Here is a 14,689-nt window from a genome sequence, read left to right as displayed (position 1 = left end):
GTCTGTGCTGATACATGGCTCAGTCAAGTGCTAGGAATGATTGCCTCTGTACTATTGGTTATTATAACCTTGATCTTCAATATTGTCTCCTACCTTTTCATTATCTCCACCATAATTCACATACCTTCAGCTTCAGGGCTCAAGATTCTTGAGAAAGTGGTTGGACTACAACTCCGGAGGGCCCTGGAGGAAACAAATGATATGGACCCATTGCAGGTTGGGGCATAGTATGAGACAACATTGGTTGTACTTGCTGATGAGATCTGGCAGACCAGGATAGAGGTGGTGTAAGTCTCCTGATTCTTCTTGATATGCCAACAGCTTTTGATACCACTGATCATGGTATCCTTCTGAACATGTCATGAGGCCTGGGAAAGAGAGGCACGGTGTCACAGTGGCTCTCCTTTCTGTGTAGACAGTGTTGACAGATTTAAAGAGGTCAACCCCAAAGCCCTTGACTGTGGGATGCCTCAAAGCTCTACACTGTTGCCTCTCATTTTTAACATCTACATAAAACTGCTGGAGAAGTCATCCAGGAATATAGGGTCAGGTATACAGAATGCTGATGATACTCAGGTGTATATTTTGATCTCCTGGTCAACCAGGTGATGCTGTTGATGTCACATCTCAGTGCCTGGAGACTGTTCAAGTCTGGATGGGGAGTAACAGGCTCAAATGTCTCCCTGACTTGGGTACATGGTTCTTCTGTTCCTGATGATTTTCCATTCTTTGTTCAGAATGGGGTTGTACTTCTCAGTTCAGAACTAGTGCAAAATTTGGGGTCCTCCTGGACTCAAAGCTCCTGCTTGATGAGCAAATGGCAGCTAGGGTCAGGAGTGCCTTTATACAGATTCATCTCGTGTACCAATTGCACTTTTTCCTGAACCAGGAGTCTCTCCTCATGGTCGTTCATGCCTTGACCATTATATAGATTGTTGCAACATGAACCTCATGGGCTGCTCTTGAAGATTGTTCAAAAACTACAGCTGGTCTGGAATGCAGTGGCACAACCTGTTATGGATGCACCTCAGTAGATCAGGTAATGTCTTGGCTATGTCAGCTGCACTGGTTACCAGTGAGCTTCTGGGTGCAAGTACTTGTTACCACCTATAAAGCCCTTCATGGAATAGAGCCTGTCTTTGCAAGAGACCACCTCTCTCCCATTATTTCTGCTCCCTGATAACATCCGAGAATGAACAAATGTACAGAAACTGCATCCCATCCTATTCTGCCTTCATGAAATCCACACTGCAAAGTATTATTGCTATGTGTAAGATGTCATGAGATTCTTGGTTTTCACATACATACATACACACATGCAGTACATGCATACATACTTCTCCATCCTACTGTACCCTTGCTAGTCATCCTCACTTTCATGATGTCCGTATAAGGCCTTAGATACTGCCTTCTATTCTTTAGACTTGTCACTACTTTCTTCCTGAGGATCGCATCAGTTCCATCCAACCACTTCATTTCAGTCTTTCCTTAGTCTCAATCTATTCACTTTTTCTTCATACATTTCTTTTGCAATTCAATCATCGTTCATTCTCTCAATCAAGACCAAACCACCACAATATATTTCACTTGTGCCAGTTGCTCACCCTCTATTCAGACCATCTTTATTTAGTTCCCATTCATTCTTGATCCTAGCTCTAAGGAAATGGATTAATCTCATTCCTCTGCCTCTATATTTCAAGTTCTTTATAGAACCTCCCTTCCTTCCTACCTCCCTCCCACACCAAGTCACACTTGAAAAGTTTGGTGGCCCTTTAGAATAACCTCTAAATTAGAGCAACAGCTTCTAATTGATCTGTCCATCCCAACCACCAATCCGTACTTCTCCACTTGACCATGGATTATTTCAGATGTCTCATTTCCATTAGTTGAAAGTTTTTCTTTTAAAATAACTGTACATGAATTACTAATTGGCATGGAGGAAACTTTTACATCAGTAAAATTGCAGTATCCCTGAGGAACTGTAAAGAGATCACATGGACAAAAAATTTCTTCCAGCAATTCACTCTTACTAAACAGAGTTATATGTAGAGTCTTTCTTCGTTAATATGGTCTCCAGAACATGCTTAAAGGTGGCTAAGAAGGTAAGAACAGAGATTCTATATTTGATAAGGGCTGTAACTGTTTTCACAATCATGGTTAATGTCTGTGACCATTACCAGTATCTGCAATACTGATGTTGTGGGAAAAGATCGACTTTTTCTGTACTTGAAAGGGAAAATCTTTACAAGCAGAAAGCTAAATGCTAAGAGAACATTCAGATAGATAGACAGACAGACAGACAATAGATGTAGGCCTATAGATGATATACAGATATTGTACAATGCAGGTGGTACTCTTAAAATGATAGCCATAAAGCATACCAAGTTTTGGGACCCCAGATCACATATGGCCTTGAAAGGCATGCCGGGAGCCAAACTCCAGTCATGGATATGTCAATACAAAGATATGGATGGGGCAGAGCCAAAACTGAGTCTGATTTTTTTTTCAGTTATATTAGGCACAATGAAGTAAAATTCCTGTGAATGTAATAACACGTTTCTTTTCTCTTGTTTTAAAATATTTAGAATGGGAGGTTTCATAAGGTCACATACAAGATTTATTCAGCACAATTGATGGTCCAGCAGCCTGGAATTTTGCAGTCCTAGCTTCTAACAAAAGCAGCGTATCCCCCCAGTTTCATTCTTCCTGCTAAATAAGCCACTTGCCATTGGTCTGGGACATATCAGAGTGAGAACCATAAGAAGCAAAAGGTTGCCACCCTCTTCCACTGTTCCACTGTTTCCTGCCTTCCACAAGGCAAGAAAAATCTTTTACCCATTTCTTATGAAAGTTAACATGAATTTGGGCACTTGCAAGGTAATACAGTGGATCTGAGAGGCATCAGATGAGATCATTTGATTATTTATCTGATTTATATTCCACTTAACATGCATTGTTTGCAACTGCTAAATATTATTTTGAAAATCCAAACTGCTGGATTTGGAGTGATCGTTCTCCTCTTGAGCTTCAAAGTATGTGTGCACTAGAATCCCACATCCTCCATGTTCTGGGGAGCCTAAGATTTGGAAGTGGCTGGCAAATATTTTACCTAGGCTTATCTTACTGATGTAGCACTACAGATCAATAAAGGGAGGGAGGAACGTGTTTCCACACTTCTCCTCCTTTAAGAACATCCCTGTCAAGCTAGAGAAAGTAGTTACTCTTGGAAAACTTAACGTGGGTTACTATTGCAACCTGTTAAAGATTTGAGCAGACTAATTTTTTTTAGCACTGTTTTGGATTTGGAGCAGAAAACAAAGAAAACCTCTGCCTGCCACTCTTTCAACCAAGTAGGTCTTTTCCTGGGATCTCAAGAGAGGTGTGGAGGACAACACCATGACCCCAGAGAAAGAAACAGGTGCTTTGTATTCATCTTCTCCTCTGGTCCTCAGATCACTTTCTCCTCTCCTCTCTCCTTCCACACTTTCTCCATTTCTTGCAACAGCAGGATGAGACCAAGACATTTGCTACTAGAAGCTAAGTTTAACAGCTATTTTACTCAGGAATAAATGTAATTGGCCCTGACATCTAGTCCCAACAGAGAAGCTGTTTGATGGTAGAACTGGTCATTAAACATCCTATTTTTTTTGTGACAGTAGGACCTCCCAAGTCTTTAGACCCTTTGAATGTACATATATTTTTGTAAGTGGCAGGCTGAAGAGGTTTTGACTTATTTTTCCCCCAAAAACATTGCAAACATTTATCATTTGGCACATACAGCAAATCACTTGAGCATGGAGACTGGAATATTTTATTTCCATTTTTTTGTATCTGATTGATACCCACACAAGATGGAGACAGTTGCAGAGATTTGCAATAGCACCTGCCAGATTCAGTGAAAGACACAGTGTTGGTAAAGGTTGCCTGATTATTTAGATAAAATCGGTATAAAAAGTAAATCACCAGTTGTAGGAGTGAACTTTTACAACTTATTTTGGAACCTAAAGATAATAATCTGAGCTTGTAAAAACTATTCCCGTATGACATTTCAGCTATCAATCCTGTATGCCAAAAAGTTATGCAACATTCAAAAAGTAGTCAGCCCTCCTTTATTCAGTAAAATATATTTCTCCTTAAATATGCTCTTCTTTTTATTTCAGGAAGTAAGAAGATGGCCAATGTAACTTTGGTCACTGAGTTTATTCTTGTGGGATTTCCACAGTTACGAAAACTGACGATGGTGTTTTATTCCGCAGTTCTACTGATGTATCTTCTATCACTTCTGGGGCACAGCTTAATTATCACTGTGGTTCTCATGGAACCCATGCTCCATACACCAATGTACTTCTTCCTCCTCAACTTCTCCATTGCTGAGATCTGCTCCACAACAGCAGAAGTCCCCCAAATGCTGACCAATATCATCTTGGGTAAAACCACCATCTGCTTTGCATGTTGCATGGCACAGTTTTTCACTGTCTTTGCAGCTACAGCTGTTGAACTTATCATGCTCACAATCATGTCTTTTGATCGTTATGTGGCCATTTGCAAACCTTTACTCTATAAAACAGTCATGACCAATCAATTCAGTCTTCACTTAGCTTCGGTGGCTTGGACTGGTGGGTTCCTAATTGTCTTCTCTCAGGCAGTAGTCATATGGACATTCCCTTATTGTGGAGACAACTTCATTGACCACTTCTTTTGTGATGTGGGACCTCTTCTGAAATTGGCTTGTGCCGATACAAGTGTGATAGAGCTAATTGGTCTCATCTATGGTGCCACTATCATGTGGGGATCCCTCGGTCTTTCCCTGATATCATATGTGTACATTATAGTTGCTATAATTCAGATCTCTTCTGCCACAGGGCGTTCCAAAGCCTTTTTCACCTGTGCCTCCCACCTCTCTGTGGTAACCATGTACTACACAGCAATTATGTTTATGTACTTGAGGCCTTCAACCCATGGTGACACCCAACTCAATAAAATTGTATCTCTAGTGCGGACAAGTTTAATACCTGTGTTAAACCCTTTCATCTACACAATCCGCAACAGTGAATTCAAGACAGCTCTGGCAAAAGCAATGAGATGGAAGCTGGTTCTCTAGGATTTGGAAGTTGTTCAAAAGAACAAGGAATAGAAATGGTGATTTATTATGGTTTTAAACAAAGTTAAACAAAAAATAAAACAAAAACAAAAACTTGGGATAGGCTGAGTTTATCAACTGAGGTAGCAAGTGGAACCATATGATTAAACCCCCTGCTCCTCTTTAAGTGTGTTACATGTGTGATTCAGGTAAAAAAAGATGAAGCGTCAATCATACTCATATTCAACATCTACATTAAACCACTGGGTGAGATCATCCACGGGATGAAGTATGCTGATGATGCCCAATTATACATCTCCATCCCAGGTGAGGTAAGGGATGTGGTGACTGCCCTTTCTCGGTGCCTGGGGACTATGGGGGCCTGGACGGGGAACCACAGGCTTCAGCTGAACCCTGGTAAGACAGAGTGGCTGTGGGTTGATGACTCCTCTGCTTCCAGGAAATTGTCATTTAGTTCTGGATGGGGTTGCACTGTCCCAGACAGACCCAGTGCATAACTTGGGGGTCCTCTTGGACTCACGACTCCTGCTCGAAGAGTAGGTGGCAGTCATGGCCAGGAGGGCCTTTGCTCAACTTCGGGTTGTGTGCCAGTTACGCCCGTTCCTGGAGCAAGAAGCCCTCCAAACAGTCACTCATGCCCTGGTCATCTCCCATATAGACTGCTGTAATGTGCTCTACATGGGGCTACCCTTGAAGAGTATCCGGAAGCTTCTGCTGGTCCAGAATGCAGCTGCACGGGCTATTCTTGGTGCCCCTAGATCGGTGCATATAACACCTTTGCTGCTCGAGCTGCGTTGGGCACCAGTTTGCTCCCAGGTCCAATTCAAGGTGTTGGTTATCACCTTTAAAGCCCCACATGGCATGGGGCCAGGTTACCCGAGGGACTGTCTCATCCCCATAATATTGGCCCACCCCACCCAATCATGCAGAGAGGGCATGTTACGGACCCTGTCGGTAAGAGAATTTCATCTGGCGGGGTCCAGGAAGAAGGCCTTCTCTGCAGTTGCCCCCACCCTTTGCAATATCTTGCCCCCGGAGGTGAGGCAGGCCCCTTCACTTCTGACCTTCAGGAAGGCCCTGAAGACCTGGCTCTGCTGGCTCACTTGGGGCTTCTTGGGGGTGCCTTGCACATTAGAGCCCATCCCACCAGATTGGCATCTTAAAGCCACTTGGATTTTATATTTATCTACATTGTATTTTATATTGGTAAATTGTTCATTTTATCAGATTTAATGTTTATTGTTGCGGTTTGAATTTTATTGTAAACTGCCCAGAGTCCCTCTTGGGGGAGATGGGTGGTAACAAAATTTGAATAATAAATGAATAAATAAATACAGTCATGGGTTTCCTGTTCTTTGAACCCTTCCACTGATGTCCCTGAGAGCACCATTTAAAACTATGAAATCTTCAGTTTCATCTTAACATTTAGTTTGGCAATTGAAGAGGACACCCTGATTCTCTACTTATTTTCTTTGTTTTTCAAAAGCAAGGCATCTGGGTTAGACATAGATTGTTGATCAAACTATAGGCTGCAGCATCCTTGACACCCTGAAAGAAATTTAGGAACTGTCCCCTTTTCTCTGGGTTTTGCTGCATCACAACAGGAGAGCCAGTTTGGTCTAGTGGTTAAGGTGCTGGGCTAGAAACCAGGAGCCCATGAGTTCTAGTCCCGCCTTAGGCATGAAAGCCGTCTGGGTGACCTTGGGCCAGTCGCTTCCTCTCAGCCCAGCTCGGTGCAATGCAGACTAGCCTCGTCATGGTGCACCCCAGGCAAAATGACTTGTCACGGCTAAATAGTCTACATATCTGGCTGCTGGGCCTCACAAGGATTTCCAAGCAAGAAAAAACAACATGAACACCAAACTGCTATGCCATACAATATACAACAACAACAACAACATGAATATGCAATACATTGTGTATGAGAATATCTCTAAAGAGTTTCTTAAGAATGAGAATCACACAGACTCTTTCACTGAAGCACAAAGTGTTTATTACAGTACTGGCGGCAGCAGAAGCGAACCTCGAAAGGGGCAAGGATGCCACCCATCTATACAAAATTATGCAAATAAGAACACAGGTGTAATTGGATACAATAGCAAAGTCTGAGTTTGGTGTGGCTGCATATTTGCTTTAATGAATGAAGGATAATGCTGTACTGAGGGTTGTACTTCAGATACCATGGTTCATTCGGATAGACAACAGCTGTATTCTTTGAATAAAATTTGCTGTTCATCTGTTGTTTTCTCAAGAGGTTACCTTCTAGTAGCTTGGCTTCCCGTGTTTCCTGTACTTCCTGCCCTAATCTATATTCTTACGTCTACATCTTTCTTTGGGGGAGTTGGCATTTTCCTTTCCTTAACAATTCAGGTTGGGGGAGGGAGGGAGGGAGGGATTTACTTGCCTTAGGTGACACAATTTCTTTCCATTTGACTACTGTCACACCATGGTAAGGATGGACAGTTCCACTGATCTCCACTAGGCCCTTTATCCATATAATTTTTAAAAAGATCCTTTTAACTCCAAGCAAAGAAAATGCAATGCTGTTGTGATCCCCCAAACCCCCAGTCTCCAGCACCACCTTTACCTACAAGAATATCTCTGAGCCTTATCCAAAGTCTTCCTAAGTCCCACTTGAGAGGTTTGGAGCCTAGACAGAGTTACCTCCAAAGGGAACAGCTTCTAATTAATCTGCCTGTCCCAACGATCAATCCATGTTTCTCAGCTTGATCATGGATTTTGTCAGAGGACACCTTTCCACTATTCAAAAGTGGTTCTTTGAAGGCATCTATACATGAACTACTAAAGCTCGAGGGAAACTATTACATCAGCTGCAATATCCCTGAGGAACTGCAAAGAGACCACATGAGGTAAAAAAATCTTCCACCGATTCCCTCTTACCGGACAGAGTTATATGGAGAGCCTTTCTTTGTTACAATTATCTCCAGAATGTGTTTGAGGCTTGCCAGAAGGGTAAGAAAGGAGATTCTATATTTGATGTGGATTGTAATATCTTTCACAGACACAGTAATTTTGCATTTGGGTGAAATCGTTTTTCGACTTCCGATGGACCCTTGTCTGCAACATCTGTGAGAAAAGACCATTTTTTCTGTGCTTGGAGAGGAAAATTTTTAAATGAAGGAATCTAAATGCTCAGAAAGCACAGATATCCTGGTAAATAGAGGAGAGAGGAGAGAGAATAGGGAGAGGTAGACAGATATTGTTGGATGCATGTAATACTCTTAAAATTATAGCCACAAAGTGCAGCACGTTTTATGGTTCCCGATGACACTCGGCCTTGGAAAGCATGCCAGGACCCATGGAAGAATTTGCAGGACCATTGTGGCCACCAGCCTTGATTTCTGCATCCCAAACTTCTAAAAAAGGTAGCTTCTCTCCCAAGGTTAGTTTTCATGCTAGAGAAGCTGCCAATAATACATGTGGTGCTTTTTGGAAGAAGAGCCATAAGTGGTGGGCACCTTCTTTCATGGCTATATATGGAAGCCGCTTGTATTCATGCAGAAAAGCAGAAATTGCCTTCTGATCAAGCAATGAGATGATGTTCTCATGATGATCATTAAAATGGCCCCATTCACAAGGGAATTGTAAACTGGGGTAAGCACCTTAAGTGGCCTCTTTTACACTTCTCTTCTGAAGTTCAGCATGAGTTATGGTAGTTGAAGGCTGATAGATCCGAGAGGCTTCAGGTAAGGTCTGAGAGGCAGAGAGACAGAGGGAGAGCGAAGAATCCCACCTGCTCCATCATTTGAGGAGCCTACGATTTGGAACTGGCTGGCTTATTTGATAGATGGAGCATTACAGAGAAATAAATCCATGCTTGTCCTTTTTTAAGACTATCCCTCTAATGCGAGAAAAAATAGCTACTTGTTGAAAGCTTAATGTGGGTTACTATCTGCAACTTGTTCAAGATTTGAGCAGATAATTCTTTAGGAATGCTTTGGATTTGGAGCAAAAGACCCCTACCTGCCACTCCTTAAGCCAAGTAGGTCTTATCCTTGGATCTCATGAGAATCATGGAGGGCAACACCATGATCCCAGAGAGGAAAACAGCTGCTTTGAGGCAAGGCAAGCAAGGGCAACACTCAGAGCCCCTAAAGATACTCCAAACCACCTTTTCATTTTTTAACCTTAGCATCACATAGACCTAACCATTCTTCTTCCCCTCTGCTGCTCAAATTCCTTTCTCCTCTCCTCCTACCCTCCTCCCCTTCTCCTCCCCCCCCCCCCCGTCAGCAAGATGAGACCAAGATATTTGCTTGTAGAGGCTAAGTTTAGAAGCTTATCTACTATGAGCAGAAACTAATTGCCCCTCTGTAAGTCAAGTTTCAGGATGCCCAATCCCTGTTTCCAGGCAATTCCAGTCACCATCCCTGGCAGTCAAAACATCGCCATAACAACTTAAATCCCTTCAGTGCGTTGTCCTTTCACTGACATCCAGTCCCAATGGAGAATCCGCTTGATGGTAGAGCTGGCCACTAACACTGTTAGTACTGTTGCAGATGCTGGGAAAGCCTTTAGCCCAGGAGAGGTCAAAAAAGTCACACACCAAGCATTTCTATAAAAATAATTTATTTACAGAAAGCAAAAACAAAAGCAAAAACATATTTAAAGGACTTAGCTCTCATTGAGAGCTACCTGGCTTGCTACATGCCGGCAGAGAGAAAAAGAAGATGTGAGAAGACAAGTCCGGGCAGGTCCTCCCCCCAGGCTATTTTGCATGAAGCACGTGAGAGGAGACAATCAAATGCAACCCCTTCACCTGGCCAAATGATTAGGTATAAAAGTAGCTTAATCTGTTAGTAGGGAAACCTTAACACTCCCCTTTTTACACTACAGATTAAGATGCAAACCAATCTTCTCTGACTTTATATGTCTTTCCATTCACATTACCATTATCTCCCCTTTGGTTTAACAGAAAGTTACCATTTTTCTTCCTGTGTTTTTCCAAACCTAGGTAATTGGTCACAACTCCAAGGCTTTTTAATATGAAATGGCTTTTTATGCAGGCTTCAAAATCAAGCCTTTGTTTTTCTGTTGATGTGAATAGCAGCAAATCATCAACATAAATGCACAGATACATACAGCCTTGTTTGTCCTTCTTCATATATACACAGGGATCTGCTTTTCCTTTTTCAAAACCAAAATTCTGCAGTTTTTCATCTACTTTTTGGTTCCAGGATCTAGCAGCTTGTTTTAACCCATAGATTGACTTCTGCAGTTCACAGACTAGATTCTCCCCTTTTTCATAGCCAGGGGGTTGCTGCATGTATAATCTGTGGTCTAAATCACCATAGAGAAATGCAGTTTGAATGTCAGTGGTTAACTGACATTCCCTTGAGTGCAGCAACTTTTAACAGTAATCTAATTGATTCACCTTTAGTAACTGGTGCAAAAGTCTTGTCAAAGTCTAAATCTTTCCTTTGAGTGAACCCTTTTGCAACCAACCTTGCTTTATATTTTTGGATTTTGCCATCAGCATCCCTTTTCAGTTTGAAAACCCACCTACAACCCAGACAGCGTTCATTGGGAGGTAGATTTACCAGTTTCCATGTTTTATTTTCTTTCAAGGATGCTAATTCCTGTTGCATGGCAGAATGCCAATTTTGTGCAATCTCAGGTGGTAAAGCATTCACTTGTTCTAAAGACTCAGGTTCTGTGAATATGTGAAAAGCCTTTACTGTTTCAGCCTGAAAACGTGATGGAGGAACGCCTTTATTACTCCTCTGAGATCTGCGAGGTAATACAGGGCTTAAATTTTGACTCCTATCACTTTCCTGAGAAGCATCTGTCTCATCAGACAGATCTTCAGTTTGCTTTTCTGGTTTAATGTCCTCATCAGGCAAAAGATCACCATCAGCAAGTCCTTGCTGTTCTCTTGTGGTGGTCAGTTCAACTGGAGAGCTAGAATTTAATCTCCCCCAGTTTTGTTCAGCAAAAGAAGCGCTTTTGCTAATTATTAATTTCTCTCCCATTATGAACCTGTAGCTCCTCTGGCTTTGTTCATAGCCAACAAAGATGGCTTTCTTTGTTGTGGGGCCTCCTTTCCTTCTCTGCTGTTTTGGAATGTGAACCCATGCAGTGCTACCAAACACTCTAAGATGGCTTACCTTTGGTTTCACACCATAAAACAAATGGAATGGAGTGTCCTGAATCATAGAGTTATACAACCTGTTCTGTACATAACAAGCAGTCGATAAAGCTTCTCCCCAGAACTTAAAACATAATCGTGAATCTTTTAACATGCATTCCATCGCATTTTGCAAGGTTCTGCCCTTTCTTTCAGCAACACCATTTTGCTGAGGGGTGTACGGGTTAGAAAGAATTTGTTCTATCCCCTTTTCCACTAGGAACCTTCTGAATTTGTGAGAAAGGTATTCTCCTCCTCTATCACATTGGAGTGCAGATACAGGCCTAGGGAATTTTCCATTTGCCCATGTCACAAAACTTTTAAATTTCTCAAATGCCTCATCTTTATGTTTTAAGATGTAGATAAATGTGTATCTTGAGAAATCATCAATGATGGTCATTGCATACCTTGCTTGTCCAAGACTTGGAGCAAAAGGACCAATAATATCAGAGTGTACAATTTCCAAAGGTCTAGTTGTAACTCTGTCACTGTGCTTACTCACAGGAGCTTTTAGTGTTTTGCATTCTTTGCAAACTACACAATCTAAGTATTTATCACAGGGTTTTATCTTTAGGTCAGCACACAGCTGTGGCATTTGTGCTATATACTTGTAATTAGCATGACCAAGTCTCCTGTGCATCAGGTGTACACATTGGTCATGATATGGTGTGTTGCCAACTGCAGCCTTGCAGCTTGGCTTCCTTGCATTTTGCACAATGTACAAGGAGTCTTTTAACATACCAGTAGCACACAATTTCCCATTTTTACGTATCTCACAACCATTTTTCTTAAATGTTATGATATACCCTGTTGCAGCCAATTGTGCCACAGATAAAAGGTTTGATTGTAAATTTGGCACATACAACACACCTTTTACAGTTTCTCCTAAGCAGGATAAATACAAGTCACCTTGTCCCATAATTTTGGTGACAGACCCATCAGCCAAAGATACACTTTGTCTTTCAGTTGTAGACAGTGACACAAAAGAGCTTTTACAATTACATAAATGACAACTGGCCCCAGAATCTAACACCCATACATCAGAATTACCCTTCTCAGCAACCTGTGCAATTTGGGTTGTCTGAAGAGCCTTCTTCTGTGTTGCCCTTGTGTTTTTCTGCTCTGTCTTTCTACTCTTGGGTCTCATGGCACAGTCTCTTTGCAAATGTCCAGCTGAACCACAAGTGAAGCATCGCTGGCTGGCTAGTGCTGTGGCCTCAGGTTCCTTTCCCTTCTTTTCCCTCATTTTCTGGTCTTGCAGCTTTCCAGAAGAGATGGGGGGGGATCTTTCCTCTCTCTTCTCCCATTCAGCGAGTAAGCGCTGTGTAACATACGATGGGGTGAGGTCTGCTTCAGGCATAGCCTCCAGGGTACAAATCAGCGTGTCCCATGTTGCATTTAGTGAGGACAGGAGGATATAGGATTTTGTGAGAGGTGTAAATTCCATTCCTCTCTCCTGCAACTCAACGAACAGCTGCTGAATATAATGCAGGTGCTCAGGAAGGCTTTCTCCTTCTGCAAGGTAGGCTCTGTACAGCTTTTTCGTCAGAGTAACTTTACTCCCTGCTGTTGCCTTTACATATAAGTCTCTCAAAGCGTCCCAAAGTTGCTTTGCAGACTGCATGCCTCGCACGTGGACTAGCTGATTGTCCTCAACTCCCAAGATAATGGTGGCTCTAGCCCGCTCATCCTGTCTCAGCCATTCAGCACTGGGATTTTGGGGGTTTTGCTCACCAATTGGCAGCCAAAGATCCTCTCTGCGAAGATACATTTCCATCTTCAGGGCCCAATTCAAATAGTTGGTCTCTGATAGGCGCTCCAGAGGCATCGCTGAGGGCTGGGAGGTAGCCATGGCTTCTTCCTTCTTTTGCAAGTCACCTCAGCTAGCTTCTAAGTCCTGCAGACCGGCAGTTGCTGGAAAATCTCCAGGTGGCTCCAAAGAAAATCTTCACAGGTCTTTGCTACCTGCCTTTAAATTGTGCATGAGGTGTGGAGTTGATCTCTCTTTTCTCTCTGGGTTTTACTGCGTTGTTTACTGGGCCCATAACCTGTTGCAGATGCTGGGAAAGCCTTTAGCCCAGGAGAGGTCAAAAAAGTCACACACCAAGCATTTCTATAAAAATAATTTATTTACAGAAAGCAAAAACAAAAGCAAAAACATATTTAAAGGACTTAGCTCTCATTGAGAGCTACCTGGCTTGCTACATGCCGGCAGAGAGAAAAAGAAGAAGTGAGAAGACAAGTCCGGGCAGGTCCTCCCCCCAGGCTATTTTGCATGAAGCACGTGAGAGGAGACAATCAAATGCAACCCCTTCACCTGGCCAAATGATTAGGTATAAAAGTAGCTTAATCTGTTAGTAGGGAAACCTTAACAAGTACATATGGCGCTGCGGGTTAAACCGCTGAGCTGTCGATCGGAAGGTCGGCGGTTCGAAACCGCGCGGCGGGGTGAGCTCCCGCTGCTCGTCCCAGCTCCTGCTCACCTAGCAGTTCGAAAACATGCAAATGTGAGTAGATTAATAGGTACCGCTTCGGCGGGAAGGTAACGGCGTTCCGAGTCGTCATGCCGGCCACATGACCCGGAAGTGTCTATGACAACGCCGGCTCCAAGGCTTAGAAACGGAGATGAGCACCGCCCCCTAGAGTCGGATTCGACTGGACTTTACGTCAAGGGAAACCTTTACCTTTACCTTTTACACATGAAACAAATATAGTAATTTTGTAAATTCTGGGCTATATTTGAGGCTGAATGTGCAGCGATTCCCCAGGGTCTGACAAATATTTCAGGGGTTCCTCCAGGGTCAAAAAGTTGAGAAAGGCTGCTGTGAAGTGAGAGAAAATAGTTACTCTTTGAAAACTTAATGTGGGTTACTGTCTGCAACTTTTTTACTCTTTATTTTGGTTTTTTATTCATCATAATCTGAGCAGGTAAACACTATTCCCATCTGAGATTTTAGATATCAATCCTGTATGCCAAAAAGTTATGCCACACTCAAAAATTAGCCCACCCTCCTCTATTCAGTGAGATATCTTTCTCCTTAAATATGCTCTTTTTCTACTTCAGGAAGGAAGAAGATGGTCAATGTCACTTCTGAAATAACTGTCCAAACAGTGAAATATAGTATGTTCTGCACCTGAATTTTGGCCTTATCATAGTGACGTTTCGCCTAATACTTTGGCCTTTGTTTCACTTTGCTTCTAAAGCATTCAGAAACTGATCTGACTGGTATTAAAAGATGTGTGACCTAAAAAAATAATAAAATACAATACCTATTTAGTTTAAATTTGTACATGTTATCACATTGGTAAACAGTCACTTTCAAGACATACACTTTTAGATAAAGATAAAATTTTAGGAGTTTAAAATACATTGTGCTTCCTTCCAACACCCTGATTTCCTCCCTTGGGATTTTTCTTTTCTTTATCTCTTTCCTTTTTTA

At 42.3% G+C, this 14,689-nt stretch overlaps 1 protein-coding gene across 1 annotated transcript; it reads left to right on the top strand.

Moving 5' to 3' along the window:
• The first annotated feature begins 4,168 nt into the window (after positions 1–4,168).
• LOC134497111 (olfactory receptor 6X1-like) lies at positions 4,169–5,101 on the top strand. The gene has a single exon (XM_063302824.1). It carries the CDS (start codon positions 4,172–4,174, stop codon positions 5,099–5,101), a length of 930 nt encoding a protein of 309 aa, XP_063158894.1. The 5' UTR covers positions 4,169–4,171.
• The last annotated feature ends 9,588 nt before the right edge of the window (positions 5,102–14,689 follow it).

Source organism: Candoia aspera, chromosome 4 (assembly GCF_035149785.1).
Source record: "Candoia aspera isolate rCanAsp1 chromosome 4, rCanAsp1.hap2, whole genome shotgun sequence".
Classification (NCBI taxonomy): Eukaryota; Metazoa; Chordata; class Lepidosauria; order Squamata; family Boidae; genus Candoia; species Candoia aspera.
Note: the sequence above shows the minus strand (reverse complement) of the source record. Positions and strands in the feature narration are given on the sequence as shown.